At 43.3% G+C, this 21,638-nt stretch overlaps 1 protein-coding gene across 2 annotated transcripts in view; it reads right to left on the bottom strand.

Annotated features, from left to right (window-relative positions):
• Window positions 1-889: 889 nt before the first annotated feature.
• Window positions 890-21,638, bottom strand: part of ppm1bb (protein phosphatase, Mg2+/Mn2+ dependent, 1Bb) — a 34,677-nt gene continuing 13,928 nt past the window's right edge. Inside the window, exons 2-6 of one of the 2 annotated variants that reach the window (XM_033611201.2) lie at window positions 19,159-20,001; window positions 12,418-12,535; window positions 11,723-11,834; window positions 9,322-9,379; window positions 890-1,572 (exon numbers count right to left, since the gene is read on the bottom strand). In XM_033611201.2, coding sequence (XP_033467092.1) covers window positions 1,543-1,572; window positions 9,322-9,379; window positions 11,723-11,834; window positions 12,418-12,535; window positions 19,159-19,989 — 1,149 coding nt within the window. In that variant the 5' untranslated portion in view covers window positions 19,990-20,001 and the 3' untranslated portion in view covers window positions 890-1,542. Of the gene's footprint in view, window positions 1,573-4,315; window positions 6,083-9,321; window positions 9,380-11,722; window positions 11,835-12,417; window positions 12,536-19,158; window positions 20,002-21,638 lie in introns of those variants that run through there. The other variant, XM_033611200.2, reaches the window with a different exon arrangement.

Here is a 21,638-nt window from a genome sequence, read left to right as displayed (position 1 = left end):
TTAATACGTCCTTGTTTCACAACGGTAGTCCACAAACCAATGGGTGACGTCAACAGTCTATGGTCAGGGTGCTGACCAGTCTCGCTTCGTGATACCGGTGTCTGAAAGTAGAAAAGGAAAAGGCCACACAGACTATCACAAACACCCAGAGATGACACGGCCTCTCATGAAAATACGCAGTCACCACTGGATCCTTGGCAGGTATTTTATTTCATATATAGACGCTTTCTGTAATCAAATGTGAGTGCAATCAAACAACAGCAATACAAACATTACCAATGCAGTCTGAGAACCAGGAACAGGGTTAAAACAGGGAGTTCACTCACTCTACATAGCGAGCAGCTAGTAACCTCATGGACAACATTAAAAAAAAAAAAAAAAAAAAACTTTCCTCTGTCAGGACAGTCCGCCGTCATGTGTACTTCCAACCATGATGGTGGGGAGGGAGGTGGGGAAGCCCGTTTGACCCACCACCCTCCTGCCCTAAGTCCAACCAGTGATACAACAGCCCCGCCCGCCCCCCCCCCAAAACCCCCCACCCGACCCACCACCCCGCCTCCATGAGTCCAACTTGCACTCGGCTCTTCAGTGAACTAGATAACCTCCCATTTTTCCCCATCATGATTATCATCGTCATTATCCTAATAGTATCAACAACAACAACAAAAAAAAAAAATTAAAAAAATCCAAATCATTTCCACTTCTCACACGGCAGGAGCCAATCAGCCTTCGGGTTCAGTCAGTCTCAACCAATGGCTGTCCATCCGGGTCGACTAGAAAACCACGTAGCTGTACATGTAGAACCAAAGTCCTCATGCAGTGCCCTGCGAAGGTGGCACATCACATACGTGCACAGGTGGAAGTGAGGGTGGGTGGGGGGGTGTTTATGTTTTGTTTTTTTTGTTTTTTTTTAAATGATGTGTCTGTGTGTGTTAGAGAGAGTGTGTGTGTCTTTTTTTAAGAGGGGAGAAGCAAAGGTGTTAGGCAAATATCAGACTCAGGAGCACAAAAAAAAAAAAAAAAAAAAAAAAAAAGTCCAGGAGAAGAAGAATTACATACAAAGTCTTTATGCACCGTCTGTCTTCTCTTGGCCCTCCTCAAAACACTCTCACACACAAACTCTCTCTCGCACACACAAACATACGCGCACGCTATAGGTCCTTACGTCATTGTGAAGTCAGGAGTTCGATGTCAACATTCAAGAAAAGAAAAAAAAACACCTCAATGGTAAAAATCATCTCTACCATCACAATGTTTCAGTTCATAAAATCTTGACATTTCTGAAAAGTGATTTTTTGTTTTCCTCCAGGTTTAAAGCAGTATGCGTGTGTGTAGTTGTTGTCGTCGTTGTCTTTGTCCCACTGCTGCACACACACACACACACACACACACACATGCACAACCAACATACGCACACTCACGCACTCCAACACACACCACATGTCCTCTTTTTAGTGGAGAAAGACATGGCGCAATGGAGAGACACTCCTCCTCGGGGCGGATGCACCGATCACCAGGAGGAGACAGGGGTCGTTGCCACGGCTACCAGGGGTCTTCCAGCTCACCGGCGCTCTGGGTGAGTAAAAAGGAGAAAGAGATGGAGAGAGGTGTGTTAGGGTTTTTTTTCCTGCATCTTCCGGAGCACACAGTAGTTTTAAGATACAGCTCCTGATGCCTTAAATAATGTTGAACCTCACTGCCCTCGTTTATCTACTCAGACTGAATGGATAATGGTGAAAGACAATGACATTATTCCCCTGCCCAGCCTGTATGTTAACACAACCAGAACCCAGACCTCTGATGACTCACCTTGCGGAGAATCACGAGGCCAACTGTCAGACTGAAAAACAGGGGAGAAATGGAGAGAATGGAGTCCCTATAGTCTACGCAGCTCCCCCTCCGCTCGTCGCCGCCAGCTCATGCAACGCAGCGGCAGGCGTTTAGTTTTGCTGCTATTGTTTTAAAGGAGACGACAGATTAAAACGTCTTTGAGCTGCTGAGATGAAATTACGAGTCGAGGCTGGAGCTAAAAGCTGACAGGGGAGGGCAAGGAAGGTGAGGGTATATTTTCTGCTCGAGCTGGAAACTTCACAGCCTACACAGAAACATATACAACACATTAAATATGGTAGAAACACTGAAAAATTCCACTACAAGTTTCAGGGAATGGTCCTGTGTCAAATGCTACCACTTTACCTCAGGCTGTGACAGCAATTCTCATGATTTTTGGTGACATGCAAGCCAATTTAAAAAGGGAAAATATGACTTTTCCTGCTTTTTTGTTCCCCTAACCTACACATTTGCAAGGTATGACACATTTGACAGGACCAGAAGACAAGAAACATATCTGTACAGTCAGATTACATCCAGAAATACTCACAAACTTGACACAAATCATGGCATTATACCTCAAATCATTTTTATTTGTTCATTTGTCATTTTAACTGTGTGGGTGGGACTGATTTGGCCCACGTAACCGCATACAAATGCAACTCATACATACACAAACACACATACAGACATACATACGCGGAGTGTTTAGCATAACCTCCCCTCCGATAGTTAAGTGCCTTAGATATTGAAAAGATAAGTGCAGTGCATGCATTACCAGGGTCACTGGGTACTGGGCTTTATATAGACTTACAATAACCCTCTACCTGCTTTCAGAGAAGAAGAATGAACGCTGTAGGTTCAGTCTGTTCGAATCAAACTTTCACAATGAGGGGAGAGTTCCAGATTGTGTTCAGAACAGACGATGTCATAACCTGTGAGGAATTAAATATACTGCGTGTGGGATTTTATCAAGCTGAAACACATCCTGCCGCAGTTACTACCAGCGGCTGTCAGCAAGAGCACTGGAGATCTGCTTTACTCTGATGCTCACACAGTCATCTCGTATAAAAGACACTGATTCCAGGTGTAATCGATGGCACAGGTGCTAAACGTGAGAATGACTACAGTGGACATTTTCAGCCGTGCTAGCAGTATGACTGTAGGGAGGTAATGTAAGCCGCACATTGAATCTGTTAGCCTGAGGGTGTCGCCGAAAGAAAGGCCACATTGTTACCTAAAGCTGGACAGTTCGTCGCGTCTACTGACTTCATTTTCCCCATCTTAAATTTCTCGGATTCAGCTCTACAGTTAGACTCTGTTCAACTCTAATCTGTCTAAGACTGACTTTGTCAGAACAGCTTTACTTGAAGGGATAGTTTAGGTGTTTTGACGTGAGGTTGTACGAGATACTGATCCATGGCAGCCCATGTCGCCCCCAGTTTGGAGAAGCAGGCAGGAGTACCGACACTTAAGTAAAGCAATACTGCTGTGAATGCAGGCAGCAGAAAAACGCAATTTAGCCACCTAAAAAAGTCAATATCATTTCAAGTGTTGCAACGTTGAAATTATTTTCACAGCTTCACTTTGCGGTCAGACAGCGATTTCCGACGGGGGAACTGAAGCCATTATATGGCTCTCTTCAAGGCCAGACTGCATTAAAAACAACAGTAGTTTTACCTCACAGGACAGGCGAGTTGCTGGTCTAACGCTGCCTTGAACGGACAGCATGTTTGTCTTATTGTGTGACATTAATGTTTTATAAGTTCACATTCACAAAAGTCACACAATGATGCATAAACTAACCGACTGAGGCAGTGGTAGACCAGCAGCTCTTTGGCTTTAAAGAGAACATGAATGGACACAACGGCTTCAGCGCCCCCTGACAGCAGGGTAAAGTGTTCAAAAATATTCTTAATATATCGCACACTTAAATTGATTTTGATTTTTTTAGGTGGCTTAGGTGGGTTTGGCTAACGTCCCCATCTACAGCAGTACACTGTTTCGCTTCTGTGGCAGTACTCCCGTCTGCTTCTCCAAACTGGAGGCATGCCGACAGACACCTACTGTATGCAATACAATGACTATGGATAAGTACCTTATAAATCTTCAAAAAAATCCAAACTATCCCTTTAAGTGCAGCTGTGCTCAGAGACGAATGCTAACAATAGCACGTTACCAGTGATGCCATTAGTATTCAGCTAAAAACAGCTAGCGCTATAATGCTAACACATCTTCGATCGCGTTTAAAATCCAAAAGTTGTTAACCTGCACAAAGGCATTCAACCATTTAGTCTTCACCCTTTTGAGTCTTTTATTTTGTAAAAGCGAAAAACACAGTTTGACTACTGATAAAGCGTAAGTCTCACATTTGCACTGGTTGCCCAGGCAACAATGAGCCCACGCTACACTTGAAAATAAATTTCAACAAACGCGACAAACGAGTGAGATTCATGCTGCATCTGAAGTGTCTTCAACCTCTTTTTTTTTTTTTCAGTTTAACAAGAGAAAGGACTTTATGAATGAAGACTTATTGGTTGTTTTGGCAATTATAAATCAGTCTGACCTCCCAAACCAGCATTAACGAGGAGACCGCAGCTGCTTCCCTGAGCTGTTCTATGGAGCGATCTCTATGGAACTATTAGCTATGATTGGCTAACAGCAGTTTGCAGCTAACCTTGACAAGCCGAACCATGTCACAAAATTTGAACAAGATGCTGTATGTCTAAGAAAAAATGACACACTGTACAAACAGCAAACAATACGACATTTCGTCTAGCACTGGTCTGATTTCTCTGCAATAATTTAGTTATGAACATTACAGCCTTACACGGTTCCTAGAGTGGCTACAGACTTGTTTTAATTTAAACAAACGTTACTTTTATGGCCCCTTTAGTCACCTTGAACTAGCATACTTGAGTGTTACTGACATATAAATTCACCTAAATAACAACAACCTGAAACACATTTAACCTCTTTGTGGGTGACTGTGAGGCAGTGTACTAAAATGCAGTGATATGGAATTTGGGATATGTGGTGACGGTATGATTTAAATGAAATGCCACTCAAACTACAAGTGTACACCCACCTATAAAAGAGTTACTGTGGAGTTAGACTGCCCAGTTTTTCAGTACCCAGACTGCTAAACTTGCCGATAAGTGGGCTAACAATCAAGTACCACCCGCTACCAGAAAACATTTCAGTAGTGATGATTGGCCTCTTTCTCCATCACTCAAACTCATGCAGACATACAAACACGCATACATACATATACGCAAAAGAGTGTGTTCTGAGTCTGTAGATGGGGCAGGCCTGCAGACAGTGCAGTGTGTTGAACACAGCTGCAGCTCAGAGGGTCTCCGCTCCTTTTCTCTGTCAGTTCGTCCACTGTAAGCAGGTGTGTGTGGGAGGGGGTTGAGGCTGAAAGGGAAGGGGGGGTAGGGGGGGTCAAGTGGGAAATGAGCCAGAAGCCAATACTGGTAAATGTAGGCAATGAAGAGCAACGTTCATTTTTGCTTCACCAGCCACTTTTGCATGTAATAATGATTTGTTACTGATTCTCTTCTATTGTAAACATCAGTCTGTGTGGTCAGGTTGTAAAAGTGGCTGGCAAGTTTGGGAATCCAAGCGGAGGTGGTCAGAAGACAGGGGAAACAAAAGGAAGGGTCCTCATTAGGAGGAAGGTATATATGTGGCTCGGAGACAGAACTTGAATAGACAGAGGGGCCGTTTTTATTTCCATTGCATTATTAAAATATTCATGAATGGCAACAGTGGCTGTAGCTGCAGACTGTGATGAAGCAGGAAGTGGCCGGTGTGTCCATTCAAGTTCTGTGATGAAGGAAAGAGGAGGAGAGGTCATAGCACGTCTGACTAGAGCTCTGGGGTCGGATGGGTGGGCAGGTGGGTTGGTATGCGGGCGGGGTGCTCAGTCAGAGTAGGGATCAGGGGCGGGTGCATCTGGGCTGGCCTCCAGCTCTGCAGTGGCAGGTGAGGGCGGGGGCGAGGGGGGAGTGGGAGGGGAGGCAGTCTGCTGCTGGCCGTCATCGTCGTCGTCGTCGGAGGTCCTCCTGCCCTCCCCTGCTCCCTCCGCAGCGCTCTCCCCCCGCAGGTGGTAGGCGGCCAGGGACTCCTCCAGCACCGTGCGGTACTGCCCCCGGTGGTGCAGGCGGAACTGCCGCAGTGCCTCCAGCAGATGAGCCGCCGTGCTGCCACCTCCCTCCTCACTCTCCTCCTCTCCCCCCGCACAGGCCTGAGGTGACACGCCAGGGGTCAGACTCTGCAGGCACACTCCATGGTCAAACACACACACACACGCACACTTACATACACTAACAAGCAGCGGCATAATACTCACATCAAATATCTACCACACACTAGCGTGACGATGTCAGAGACACTGCTGCACCAGTCGGACAAGCCCATGCAAACGCTACCTCTGACCCTGTGACCAAAAACCCTTTGTGATATTCGCTGTATGGTGTAACAGAGAGGGAGGGGGGAGGTTGGTCAGCACCCACACAGCCCAGAGAAAAGAGCCTGCAAGTCAAGACTCCACTGAAATTAATATGACAAATAAACTCACGTGCCCTCATACATAAACACACCTTCACCATCACATCAGACCCTCCCTGGCTGTTTGAAACCTGACACTGATCTCTTCTTTAGAATAAGAAATGCATTTCTAAAGTTCCATTAGCCTTGACAGCTATTTCTTTAAGGTGATGGATGTGATATTATCTCCTAGACAACGTATGGTTTTTAGAGATTTTGGCCCAATCCAATTTCTTATTTTTACCCCTCCTTATTCGAGTGCCACCTTGCCCCTCGGAGTAGAGTTACAAGGGGTAGTAACTAAGGTCTTCTCCTTTAAAATGGGACAACCCTTCAAGACCCTGATACATCACCTGTAGTCACTGATGCTGGCGTTTACATAAACAGTATATGCCGTCTTCTGCTGTGGTGATTTCTCTTGCCTGGGCTACAGGCAACCTTTTGCCGTTGTCACAGCTTGAGTTTCACGCAAACAATCAATCAAGCACGTCAGCAAATAAGAAAAAATGCTGCTTCATTACCAGGCCAGAATCTGCTCTGTAGGCTGATGTTAGCAACCCAAGATCCTATCCTACAAGTCTGCACTGATATTAGAGCAGCAGTAAAAAGTGTAGCAACATCACTGCCAGAGCATGTGAGCGGAGCGGACGGATTTTGTGTTGAGCGAGGAGCGGCTATTTTTTTTTTTTTTTAATAAAGATTGAGCGGAGCCTTATCTCTCGCTCCAATTTCGCTCCAGTTGCTCATGCCCCACCCAGAATGCATCTTTGCACCTGCGCACACCCACACTATTTTCTTTCAAAACTATGGAGTTTACTGTGTACTTCAGAAAAGAAACTGAGAAGAGAAGCAGCGGTACCTTGGAGAACGGTCCCTAACTGTGGGGAGAGGCGAGAGGGCTTCCCCGGAGGCCGGCCGCTTAACCCGGTCCGTCTCCTCTACACTTTGACTTATTTCCACCCTGCCGACAACGGTACCGTGTAGAACAGTCCCTAATTGCGGGGAGAGGGCTTCCCCGGAGAATCTACCAAACTCATGTTTTATTTGTGAATAGAAGATTACAGGTTAGGGTAGTACAATGCAGTTTTTTTGAGTGGAGTGGTGAGCGAGTAGAGAGGGATAAAATTTATGATGGAGTGGAGCTGAGCGAAGAATGCGCAGAACCAAGCGGAGCGGACGAGCGGCGAAAAGTGAGAGGTCTGCGAGCGGGGAGCGGAAATTTTCACCCGCTCCGCTCCGATGCTCTGGTCACTGCTGGACCTAAGTTCAATTTCGGTTGTCATATGCCATTGAAGGGAGGAAATGCAAAATAGAAATGTGTCAAAATCTGGGACTGTCATGCACAAATCAGCAATAACAATGTAACATACCGAGATATCGGCATATTAACAATTTCTTTTGTCGCGCTTGTTCTAAAGAAAAGAACCATACTTGACTGAAACAACATCAAGCTATGATAAGATAATGGTTATTGCAATTTTAAAATCTTCATCAATGAAGAAAACAGATTTGTGGGGTTTTTTTGTTGCTTGTGCAGCTGATTTCTCATAACACTTGCTTTGGAGTCTGCCTCAGAATATCCTCTGTTTGGAGGGCCATGTGGCCCTAAAGCGGGATTTATACTTGTGCGGCAGAGCCTACGCCGTGGCCTACGTACACGGCTAACGCCATTGTGAGCATTTATACTTGTGTGGTGGTGTGTCTGTGTCACTCTGCAATTACACTTCCAAAACACTAGTCGGCGGCGGAGGTTTCTGTGAAGTGCTGTAAAGTTTAATTGATTCAAAACACACATTAAACACAAAGTTGCTGGACACATTTTCCCCACAAATACAACATGCTAATCTTTTTAGCACGAGCCTATGGCATTTTACATTGTACAAATTAGCCTGGCAGCTAGCTGACTTTTCCTCTACTCATATAAACAGCAACAACAGGGACATTTAACAAAGGTAACACTACAAATTTCGGCTCCATTACAACTCACAAGGTTCACTGACAAAACAACTGAAGGAAATGGTTTCAGCTTACAGAAATAGACAGGAGGTCTGCGTCGCCGCGACTTGTAGTTACATTTCTGGGGAGGTGCACGTCAGACTACAGCATAGGGTACGGTGTAGGGTCAACATCGATGCAGAGCCTACTGTAGGTGCATCGTTGATTTGACGCAGAAGTATAAATCCCGCTTAACACTTCGCCCTACCTTTCTGTCACAATGAGAATCAAAGCACCCTTACCTTAGATGTGAACATGCAAAACAGAGGGGTTAGCGCTAAGTGGCAGGGACAAGCAGTGCACTGGGGTTTTGCCTTTGAGCCCTGATTCTGAAGTTCGAGTTAGATATTTGACAATAAAAGTCGTTCACAAAGGTAACTTTGCCTTGCTATTTGGACACATTTTACTTACTCTGTACGCTTCAGGTATCCACTCTCTATCAGCATTGTGAACAATGTATTTAACCTATCAATTAAAGCCCCCTGTACTCAAAAAGTCGTTCTTATTGTTATCTCACTCTGCAGAATGATTTAAGTGTAGCATTTTACAATAGAAGACTTTTTGTATTAATCTGTTGAAGGAGGAAAGTTTCTCTGTGCTCACACTGAATCTGTGTTGAAGATGGGTCCATGACATACGCAAGTGTGATCTCTTCATGTATAGTATCCACTATTTCAGCGATAAATACAAATTTAATCTGACTTCACCTCTTCAATGTTTTTCAACGTACAGTCCAATGAGTTTCACTGAGCTCGCAAAGGTTATGCTGCTGAGTCTATCCTCCACCCTCTTTCACACTTAAATCAAGTTCATTCACACACACACACACACACACACACACAAAAGAGTGTCCTTGTTTGGGCTGGTGTGTGTTTACAAGGTCATGTTGAGGTGGGGGTGAAAGGTGGGAGGGGTGAGGGGTTTAGAGAGTGAAAGACTCACCCCTTCCTCTTCTCTGTGAGGGTTCAGCTTGTTGTACACCGCCTCGATCACACTCCGTCTGCAAACACAAACAACACACAGCTCGCTGCTTAGACAGGAGAACGACTCCCCATATAACACAAACAGTCTCCGTTGATTCTCTGCAAATGTGTATTGATTAAAATTTTAATGGAACTAAGAAAGCAATTCAGTCGATATTTGAGTATCCGCTACTGGCGCATAAAGAGACTACAGAATCTCTTTATGAATCTCTACTCGTAAGTGTTTTGAGGAGTGTTATCTGCACGTTTGGGAGTTTTTAAGTGCACGTGTGTCGGAGTGGACGCAACTGCCTGTGTGCGACCAAGCTTGGCTCAGTGTGACAGAGGCTGCAGCTGACGATTACTGACATTATCAATTAATCTGCTGATTATATTCTTGTGTAATAAATTATAAAACATCAGTACACTGTTTAAAATACATATCAAATTTCCCTAAGATTAAGGTGACATCTTCAAATTGCCTTTTTAGTCTGACAAACAGACCTAAATCCAAAGATATACTCTATGTCGAAAACACACCATGCAGCGGCGAAGTGCAGTCTGTATCGAGCTGCCGTGCATCGGCTATGGAAAGCGGCGGCAGCCCCTCCAAACTGTGGCCATTTGATTCTACAGTCTTGCCTCTGTGACATGCTGACCTATGTTACAAAAAATATTTTTCCCACCTCAAACACATGAACACACCTCCAAAGCACAGAAAAATGTCATTACTGCAGAAACATTGAAACCACTGCCAGGTGAAGTGAATAACATTGATCATTTCATCACAATGCAATGTTCTGCTGGGAAACCTTTGGTCCTGGCATTCATGTGGATGCCCCTTTATGCACTCCACCCACCTAAACACTGTTATAGACCAAGTACCCCTACTGATTGCAGCAGTACTCCCAATGACAGTAACCCCTCAGCATGGCAGGGCACCTTGCCACACCACAAAAACTGCTCAGGAATGGCCCTAGGAATGTGACAAAGATCTCAAGACATCGACCTGGCGTTCAAATTCCCCAGATCCCAATCTGATCGAGCATCTGCAGGACAAACCAGTACCTCAGAGGTCCTTTGTCCAGGCCTCGACGGGTCAGAGCCAAGTCCGATCTAAAGTGGAGCCTCTGACCTGTCGAGGCATGGAGACTGGACCTCTGGGGGTGTCCTGTGTTGTCTGGCACCAAGGCGTTGTTGACGGATCCTTTGAGTCCTGTGAGTTGTGGGGCAAGGTACCGGTATGCCCAATGGATTTTGGAGGCCAGGTTGACACCTTGAGCATAGTCATGTCTGCCCCGCCATTCCTGAGCAGTTTTTGTGGTGTGGCATGGTGCAACTGCCATCAGGGAGTGCAATTGCCAATAGGGTGTACTTGATCGGTAATGTCATTTGGATGGGTGTAGTGTGTCAAGTGACATCCACATGAATGGAAGGACCAAAGGTTTCCCAGCACAACATTGTATTGTAACAAAATGAGCAATATTATTCACTTCAACTGGCAGTGGTTTTAATGTTTTGGCTGATCTCTCATATCACTTTTTCAAGTCATTTCGAACTATGTTGAAAAAATTTTTGACTTGTGTGCACAATAGTAGAGCACGACTCGGGGCGCATTTTCCTGACCGCACCCGAGTTCGAGACAATTATAACCGAGCCCGGCCTGACTCCCGACAGACTTTCTGATTTTTAAGTCCGAACAACAGAGGTCACCAAGCTTTTTCTGTGGCTGCTCCTAACCTTTGGAGTAGTTTACCCATGCAGATAAGAACTGCTCAGACCACTGAATCTTTCAACACTTTACTAAAGACGTACCTTTTTTCCTTTGGCTTTTAATGTGGGCTGATCTTTGACATCTCGACTCCACATATTGTTTTTGTTTGTTTGCCCTGTGTTTCTGTATTTTGTTAGTTTCTTTTATGCTTGTGAAGCACGTTGGTCAACTCTGGTTGTTTTTAAATGTGCTATATAAATAAATTTGACCTTGACCTTGACCTTCAACCCGACTGTTACGCACAGTCAAACACACCGCTCGCACAGAAACGCAGCATGGCACAGCACACACACTCAACTGGAGCGGAGCCTGTGTTGCGTTCAGGCGTAAAATAACAAACATAAATAACAAGTCCAGCACTTGAATAGGCCATAGTACAACACAGCAGCATGTCAAGTGGACCGAACCCAAGCAAAATTCTTGATTTGTTGTCGGGTTGTTGGGTATCCACACTCCGCACATTAGGATACAGTATCTCGGTGGTAAGTTATGAATTTTACAAGTTTCCAAGCCATAACAAAATCATGTTTTGTGTCATCCAATAATATTAAACGATATGTTCTGTGTGTAAAATGCAGCTGCATGTTGTTCCAGGCTGTGTATTTACTTGCTGGCCAGGCCTCCGCCAGGTGGAAGGTTGGGGATGTTCTCTGTGGCAATGCTCCTCAGGACCGACACCAGGTCAGGGACTCCCCCCTCCCCGCAGTTCCCCAGTAACTCTGCACACAAACACAAAGAGGACAAGGGGTTTGTGAGAGATCATGTTACAATACAATATATGTATTGTAAACCACTACCTCTTTCTACAGAGGCTGAGAAATCACACATAGTAGTGGAAAAATCACTGCGAGTGTGTGAGTGTGTGTGTGTGTGTGTGTGTGTGTGTCAGACTGATTTCAAATATTTGTATTACCTAAAGAATGTTTATTTTGCCCTGGTTATGTAAACAGAAACTGAGCACAGTATGTGGCCTCTTGTTTCACTTAACCTTTTTAAAAAACATTTTTGAAGAAGGCACTGAAAGACTGCTGGGCCCAAAGAACAGTGTGGGCATTTAACTACCACTGAGCACATAAATGTTTAAAATAACAATACACCAAACACAGCATATCAGACAGTGATAGTTTAAACAGCAGGAAAACAGTCAGATATACACTGAAACTAATACAGAAACTATCAAGACCACGGCATTTTTAAATCTCCTTGACTCTAAGTTTAGATTAACTGTACCTTAACTGGTTATTATAACAAATACATTGTCTATTATGTTTGTATGTGTGTGCGTGTGTTGCGTGTGCTGACCCTCAACACGGGTCTCCAGGTACTTATCCAATTCCTCTTCTTTCTTCACAGCCTCCTCTGAGATCTTGGGAGCTCCGGGTAAACACACCAGCACCACACTCATATTGTCCCTGCTCCCCTGCAGGACGAGGACAGGCACAGACAGAACAAATTAAATCTGTGTAGGACATCAGGGATATTCTATCGCTCTTTTTAGAATGTGATCCCAGCTGTATCACAACCCTAAAAACCAGCGTAATGTTCCTACGTACTGTTTAAAAAGAATTTCAAGGCTTTCCCTATCAATGTGAATCAAAAGCATATAGCCAGCAGTGTTTTTATTTTAACAAACAATCAAAGCTTTCCAGTGCAGAGTATCCAGAACAGTGTATGTAAGAAGTGAGAGTAGCTGACAGTAACATAGGTTGGTATCTATTGGACTCATACAGGTATTCATATTTAAGTTTAAAAAAGACCAAATAAATCAGATAATGAAATGCCAGCCAAAGCTGAAATAAACTTTCTTCACAACACCTCTAGCAGCACTATGGAGCAGTTTTTCAATGAGTGGGTCACTGTTTTGTTTGAGCACATGGTTGATGCAATTCACAGTCCTGACAATTGGGTGTGTGTTACCCACGGCAACAACAAGCATAGCTGAAAGCAAAATTATTAGCAACTCGCAGTGGTTCCAGAAAGAGCAGCCGCCTCAGTAGTGTGGAATAAACTGTGGCATCCTGAATGTTTTATGAACAGCCCCGGACTTCTCAGACTCTTTTAGTGGGTTATCGCTCAGAGGGAACTCATTCAGCGGCTCCTCTGGCAGCAGCACAGTGTCTCTCCCTCTCCTCTCGGTGTTGTCAAGTGATTTTGTCATAAACCTTTGGTAATGTAAACCTACGTGACGCTCGCTGCTTGATCAAAAACTCCATATATGTGAATGTGTGATAGTTGTAGTATCATAACAGCCTGTCACAGGTTACAGCGTGATGATTAGAGGAGAAATGGCAGAGCATAAAGGTCCAGGTGGAAAAAGAGGGAAATCACCTGTTGATATATATATATATATATATATATATACAGTACAGGTCAAAAGTTTGGACACACCTTCTCATTCAATGCGTTTTCTTTATTTTCATGACTATTTACATTGTAGATTCTCACTGAAGGCATCAAAACTATGAATGAACACATGTGGAGTTATGTACTTAACAAAAAAAGGTGAAATAACTGAAAACATGTTTTATATTCTAGTTTCTTCAAAATAGCCACCCTTTGCTCTGATTACTGCTTTGCACACTCTTGGCATTCTCTCCATGAGCTTCAAGAGGTAGTCACCTGAAATGGTTTTCCAACAGTCTTGAAGGAGTTCCCAGAGGTGTTTAGCACTTGTTGGCCCCTTTGCCTTCACTCTGCGGTCCAGCTCACCCCAAACCATCTGGATTGGGTTCAGGTCCGGTGACTGTGGAGGCCAGGTCATCTGCCACAGCACTCCATCACTCTCCTTCTTGGTCAAATAGCCCTTACACAGCCTGGAGGTGTGTTTGGGGTCATTGTCCTGTTGAAAAATAAATGATCGTCCAACTAAACGCAAACCGGATGGGATGGCATGTCGCTGCAGGATGCTGTGGTAGCCATGCTGGTTCAGTGTGCCTTCAATTTTGGATAAATCCCCAACAGTGTCACCAGCAAAACACCCCCACACCATCACACCTCCTCCTCCATGCTTCACAGTGGGAACCAGGCATGTGGAATCCATCCGTTCACCTTTTCTGCGTCTCACAAAGACCCGGCGGTTGGAACCAAAGATCTCAAATTTGGACTCATCAGACCAAAGCACAGATTTCCACTGGTCTAATGTCCATTCCTTGTGTTTCTTGGCCCAAACAAATCTCTTCTGCTTGTTGCCTCTCCTTAGCAGTGGTTTCCTAGCAGCTATTTGACCATGAAGGCCTGATTGGCGCAGTCTCCTCTTAAGAGTTGTTCTAGAGACGGGTCTGCTGCTAGAACTCTGTGTGGCATTCATCTGGTCTCTGATCTGAGCTGCTGTTAACTTGCGATTTCTGAGGCTGGTGACTCGGATGAACTTATCCTCAGAAGCAGAGGTGACTCTTGGTCTTCCTTTCCTGGGTCGGTCCTCATGTGTGCCAGTTTCGTTGTAGCGCTTGATGGTTTTTGCGACTCCACTTGGGGACACATTTAAAGTTTTTGCAATTTTCCGGACTGACTGACCTTCATTTCTTACAGTAATGATGGCCACTCGTTTTTCTTTAGTTAGCTGATTAGTTCTTGCCATAATATGAATTTTAACAGTTGTCCAATAGGGCTGTCGGCTGTGTGTTAACCTGACTTCTGCACAACACAACTGATGGTCCCAACCCCATTGATAAAGCAAGAAATTCCACTAATTAACCCTGATAAGGCACACCTGTGAAGTGGAAACCATTTCAGGTGACTACCTCTTGAAGCTCATCAAGAGAATGCCAAGAGTGTGCAAAGCAGTAATCAGAGCAAAGGGTGGCTATTTTGAAGAAACTAGAATATAAAACATGTTTTCAGTTATTTCACCTTTTTTTGTTAAGTACATAACTCCACATGTGTTCATTCATAGTTTTGATGCCTTCAGTGAGAATCTACAATGTAAATAGTCATGAAAATAAAGAAAACGCATTGAATGAGAAGGTGTGTCCAAACTTTTGGCCTGTACTGTATATATATATATATGTCGATCCCAGGGGACATTTTTTGTATTTGGGAGCTGTTTAAATGTGTAATTTGCGGTAGATTTTATTCTGTTGAACTGTTAATATTGTATACAGAATCTGAATCTCACACTGACTTACTGCTGTTGTTCACAAACTAAAGAAATGAGATCATTTTAGTTTTTACTGAATATTTGAAGGCAAACTGCAAAATAACTTCTTTTTTTTTTTTTTTTACTAGCTTGTCATACCATCAAGAATATCGTTATCGCAAATATACCCTCAAATATCGTGATACTACTTCAGGGCCAAATCGCCCACCCCTTCTGCCAATGGATTCACCTCATTCTACAGGTCTACAATTGGGATGCGCGCAATTAGACGATTAAACGTCCGCCCCCTCGCTAGTCAGCACCAGAAATATTAGTCGGTTAAACCAATTAGTGTTTTATTCATGTACAAGGCAGCTTAACTGTCATGCAGCCGCCTGCCACCAGTGGGTGCTACAGAGCCGTCAGACAGCAGTCCCCCTCCCCGCGGTAATGCTCGAATAGACTGGCGTTTTATAACAGCACGGTGGGAAATAAGAAAGATGTTCTCTCACAAAACCAGCGCGGTTTGGCAGTTCTTTGATGTAGAAAATGAAAACAAGGTAGCATGTTCGGCGCAAAGTGTCTCATACTTCAGCGTCTTTAAAATCCGACATGGTTGTTGAGGATTGTGATTAAAGGCTTCAAAGGGCTCTTAATGCACACAATATTTTTTGGGACAATATTTCAAATACTTAACAGTAAATTGTGCTAAATTTTGACTGTTTTCTGAGCGTTTTCCTTTTCTTAGACTAGTCGACTAGTCTTAATTAAAATTTTTGTTTAGTCCACAGGGAAATTAGTCGCCAGGAACATCCCTGGCCTACAAATGGCAGTCATAGCCCAGATATGCAGTAATGCGTCAGCAAAGACAGAAGCAAGTAAACATGGATGTAAACAATGCAGGTCCCAAAATGTTAAAAAAAAAAAAAAAGCTTTACAAAAGGAAATGTATTCAACATGTTTGTTAAACCTCAAGGACACACAGAATGAGAAACACTGAATGTTAATATAACGTCTGTTCACAAGAAAACTCCAAAAGGCATCTTTAAGAAAGTGTGTCTTTCTTGATCTTTTACGGAAAACTGTTTCTACAATAATAATAGACGGATAGTTTGTGACCTGGAGACGGCAGCAGACAAGCTAACAGCATGTTCTCAAAATTTTCTTCAATACAGAAAAATGATGGAAAAACAACCTCGTAATAAACAGTTTGACATGTTGCCGATAAAAACTTGTACCTTTTAGACACAGAGTTACTGGAGGATAATTCCAACCACTTAAATTAATGATTAACTTGACGATTACTTTGATTTTGGTCTATGAAACATTTTGAAAATGGTGACCAGTGTCCATCACATTTTGCCAAAGCACAAGGGGACATCTTCACATTTATTTTGTCAGATCGGTCGTCCAAAATCTTTAATTTAGGATCAAATGGGACAAAGAAAAGCAGAAAAGGCTTACAGGAAAACTAGCATTGGCAAATATTTGGCATTTCTGCTTAAAGAAAAAGGTGATAAATTCTCTGACAACGACTCTGATGAAGACTCTCCAGTCGAAACGTGTTGGATATCCATGTATTAATAAAGGATTTTTAACAGTCAGAGTACGTTGGATGCATTTTAAGAGATTAATTCTCTGTTAATCGACAAATCACTCCAGCTCTAAGATCTTTATTCATAAACAACTCAAGCACACTGGACAGCATATTAACTGGCATTTATAGGACACATAGACAGTTAGCCTATAAACAAGACACAGATCTGGCCTTAAACCAGTGGATAGTCACCTTGTCATTACCTTGTAAAAGTCAACGTGGTCAGAGTAACTTTCTGTAAGTGTACAGTGTCACATACATCACAAAAGGCAGTGGCAGCAGAGGTGATTTATGACAGCGTGTGGCTGTTACTTGAGATAACCCATCTAGGAAGGTAAAAATAACTAGGCTGCTGTGCACTTGCTGGTTCTTGGAGTACTCAGACAAAATAGATGATACACAGGAGGCAAAAAGTCCAAGATGTGGACCGAGTGGTGGACAAGTTCAGCTGAGGAAAAAAGTGATTCTTGCTTTTTCTTGGATCGATAGTTGAGAAGCAATGAGCAGGGACAGAAGTGAGAGCAATGATGCATTATTCATCACCTGATTTATATGATCTCTCACAGATGAGTTAAGTTTTACTGAACAACCACATCATTTTGTAAACTTCTGATGTGGTTTTTTTATGATAGACTTATTTTATAATTTTCATTATTATTTACATTATCAGTCGAGAGATGTTTTTACATTTTTCCATTGAAGGGAGCAGTGTCTGCGCACTTCCCTAAAATCTGAGACTCAAACATACACCCAGCAAGCTAGATTAGGTACGTCACTAACACGAAAAATCGCTGTCTAATACAGGAAACACATATTGACCGAACAGACTTCGACACAACACCAGCAAAAAAACCTGAAACCTCCAGTGCAGATCAGCAGATCAGGTCAGTACTGAGAGCAGAGTTGTTGAACTACAATATCTCTTTGCCTCTGTTTAGATAACAACAAATAAAAAAAGCTATTACAACCTCTCAAATAATTGGTAAAATAATATTTAATCAAAACAAAAAAGGTGTATTATACCTAGGTTATCATCTCCCTCATACTATTTCATGTTATGCATCAATTTTTTGTCTTTTCTTTTACATTTGATTTTGCTGTTTGACATGCGATACTGAGATCATTTTTCAATGTTATATAATGAAATATGTATATGAACATTGTACTGTTATATTTGAAAAATGATTAATTAAAAAAAACATAGTGAAAGTTTTGACAGCAAACATGGTAGAGAGTGCAGTTTTATCCTGAAGCTTCCTATCCTAGCCACTATCTACCTAAACCCCATCGTAGCAGATATAATTGCATGTTTCACAACTATTAACAACCATAACTGTGTCAGCCACTGCAAGGCAGCCCACAAGCTAACAAGCTAACACACAACATAAACAAATATATGATGCTAACTGCACTTTCCACCATTTTGACACGTCTGCTAGTCGCCGATTTTGGTGCACAACAGACTGCTCATCCGAGTCTGGGTCTAATATGTACGGCTGTTTCTTCGAACGCTAATGCTTGCCATCGTGTTGCATGATATCAACCTCGCTCGAGCAGCACTGGAGAAAGTGAAACCTACTGCAAGCAGCAGGAGACATGTATAGCTGCAGACACAATTTGTTGGTAGGGTACACGACATGCCCCTACAAACCGTGCCCACCACTAGTACAAGACAAACCCAGTGACGCACATCTGAACCCTGCAACAACGCAACACTGTCGTGAAATATGAAGCCAAATGTCGCAATAATCCACTTTATGATTCGTAATACATGAAGACGCGATTCACTTTTTAGTAATGAGTTGTAGCCTTACCCTACCCTTAACAGCCTCTCTTTTAACCTAATACTTCATAGCTAGCTAATCGCTAGCTTAGCATTTTTTGGTGGGGCTTCCATTTTCGGGCCAAAGGGGCGATCCTGGCCTGATGTGTAGGCATAATGGGCGAGTCATGTAGCTAGAGGGTGGGTCACAAAGCTGCTCCAGCTGCAGTTATACCTAGTCGAGTCGTTGTGGTGGGCGAGGCGGAAGCCAGATCCACAATTTCTCAATGAGGGATAAAGGGCAGATCTGCTTCTAGCCCCTTTTGAGACTGTTTTAACTATTATCTAGGGAAACCATGTTGAATAAAATAGTAGTAGTATTAAAACATGTCTGCAGGGGCAATTTAACAATTTATTTGTTTTAATATCAGTAACAACCAGCAGAATCCCCGTCATAATAATCTGTCGAACTCTCTAGTCCTACTTGTAAGGCAGCTCTGTCACATGTACCACATTGGATTTTAACAATTTAACTTTCAAGTTAAAGCAGGTAACCATGTTTACACTTTCCCCTCTTATGTACCTCACATGTGTGAAATGAAAGCTTACCTTATGCAGACAGGTGTCCACCACTGAGTTACAGACCTTCTCCAGGTCATCACACACCAGGAGTCGTGAGCGGACAAACTCACACAGCTCCTCGTTGGACATGACATCCCAGATTCCATCACATGCCAGCACCACAAACTCGTCTCCTTCGGCCGCCCGCTCCAACACACACACCTCAGGCTCAGGACTCACCAGCTGCTCCGTAGGGCCCTTACCATCCACACATTTATAGTCGTAGTCCCCCAGGGCCCGGGACACAGCCAGGGAGCCGTTTACCCTCTGGATCATGACTGAGCCGCCAGCGTTCTGGATGCGCTCCTTTTCGCGGGGGTTGCAGGGCTTGTGGTCCTGGGTGGAGAAGCCCACCTTGGTGTCTCGACTCAGCACGGCGCGCGAGTCGCCGCAGTTAATGAAGTAGAGGTGGGTCGGGCTGACCAACACGCACACTGCTGTTGATCCACTGCGGTCCAGGCCCTGCCGCAGGTCAGAGAAGCTACGCATGTACTCGTCAATGTTCAGGAAGCCCGAGCGGATGCCGTCCTTCACGCCCTCCACGGAGCCAGATCCGGAACTGAAGTCGGCCCCTCCTGACAAGATGTGTTCCAGCAAGTGGCCGGAGCAGTAGTTGGCCACCCGGGAGCCTGCGTGACCATCATAGACAGCAAAGAAGGACCAGTCGGTGAGTCCATGGGGGAGGCCCACCACAGCTGTGTGGGCATCCTCCATCTCCACCCGCCAGCCCTGCATGGAGCTCAGGCCATAGCGCAGCCCATTGCCCTCACCGTGGGCACTATGCTTCTCCGTCTTCGGCTTGTCCAGGAATGCACCCATTGCTGCCTATAGCTGGAGATTAATCAGGGAGAGAGAAGAGAGAAACACAATTTCGGTTACACCGTCACCAGAGAGGACAAAGACGATCCCTCACCAAGTCAGCCACTTTTATCCAAATTCACCATTGTACCACGACATACAGAATAAAGCTAGACCAATAAATCAGTCAATATTATCCTATTAGAGATCGGTGTATGTTAGCCAGAACAATATCAGGAAAATCTGCAATGTGTGATAACCTTCTTTAATATTGTGATGAAGAGGTGATTTAAGATACATTAAATACTGAGGAGTGCATATTAGCTGTACAATTCCTATGTCTTTCTGCTTTAATAGGTAAATAGGTTATAGCAGTCACTTAGACCCCAAACAGTGAACAGCCTATATCCAAAGAAATTAAATAAATTATTTCAAACTTCAGACAAAATGTTTTAATTGTTTTTTTTTGTTAATTTCTTCATTCATGTTTTTTGTCTGTGTGTTTTCCTGTGTATCATTATGTGTCCCCTCTCTAACTTCTGAGGATTTTGCAGGTCCATGAATACAACACGACGCAACATGAATTTTGTTTTTTTTTTCCCCTCAGCAGTTTGAGTCGTGAGGTGGATAATTCATTAGTTGATCCAACCAGAGCTGATCAGATCAGATTGATAGATGATAAGAGCAGCTGCTTCAGAGGCGAGTGAAAGCAAACTTTAAGAGCAAACGCAATAAACTGCGCCTGACGATCTGATGCTCCGTCTGTGCCCAGAGTCCGCTCTGCGCTCCGAAAATGTGGTGCTATAAATAACCAAACAGTATATCTATATATATATTTCATCAGTGCTCTAAATGAATGGTACACCTTGAAAAATATAAACTCAATACGTCGACATTTTTCAGCCTCAAAATTCTGTATCAGTCGGGCTATAATCAGAATAAAAGTTATATAAATTCTCACATTTTCAGATATTTAAAAATGTGGTTAGTTGATGTCATTAGTAGGGCTGTCACTTACCAAAAATCAAGATGAAATGAATTTGAAATGAATGTCATTTGGATGAATTCAAATTTGTACAAAGACCGCAACCAGCCTTGACTTTGTTAGTTACTTTACCAAAAATACTTCAACACAGTGTTTTTCAGGGGCTTTGGTGTCATTACTGTCCACTCAGGACGGCTTTGCTCACCAGTGTCCTCCACCAAACAACAACATTACACTGGCTTAATCTTGTTTATTGACAGGTCAACTGGACTGGTGCTGGACAACAAGGCAAACTAGCTCAAAGGTCTAATGGCTTATAAAGGGTCGGCTGCGTCTCTAGACTGCAGATAAACAGTCTGTTTGCTTATAGACTTTAAATTTCAAATTCCAGCAGGTCATAACAAGTTGATCAACTTTCACATAAAAAGTAAGAACCCTTATCATAGCTGTAGTTAATGTGATAGTATAAATAAGAACTCTGAGAAGAAAGGAAGAAAGCATTACAATAACACTTTAGTTAACTTGACTTTGTTTGTGTTCATGAACTATATAAATTGAATTAATACGCAACATAGACAAAATCCATAATTTTGTTGACTATTTCTAACATATCTTATACAAATTTTTGTTGCCCATCATAATTTAGTGCCCCGGGTTATTTTTGCATTTAACGTTTTAGGCCCTG

Source organism: Epinephelus lanceolatus, chromosome 21 (genome assembly GCF_041903045.1).
Source record: "Epinephelus lanceolatus isolate andai-2023 chromosome 21, ASM4190304v1, whole genome shotgun sequence".
Classification (NCBI taxonomy): Eukaryota; Metazoa; Chordata; class Actinopteri; order Perciformes; family Serranidae; genus Epinephelus; species Epinephelus lanceolatus.
This window is presented reverse-complemented; position numbering and strand designations above follow the sequence as displayed.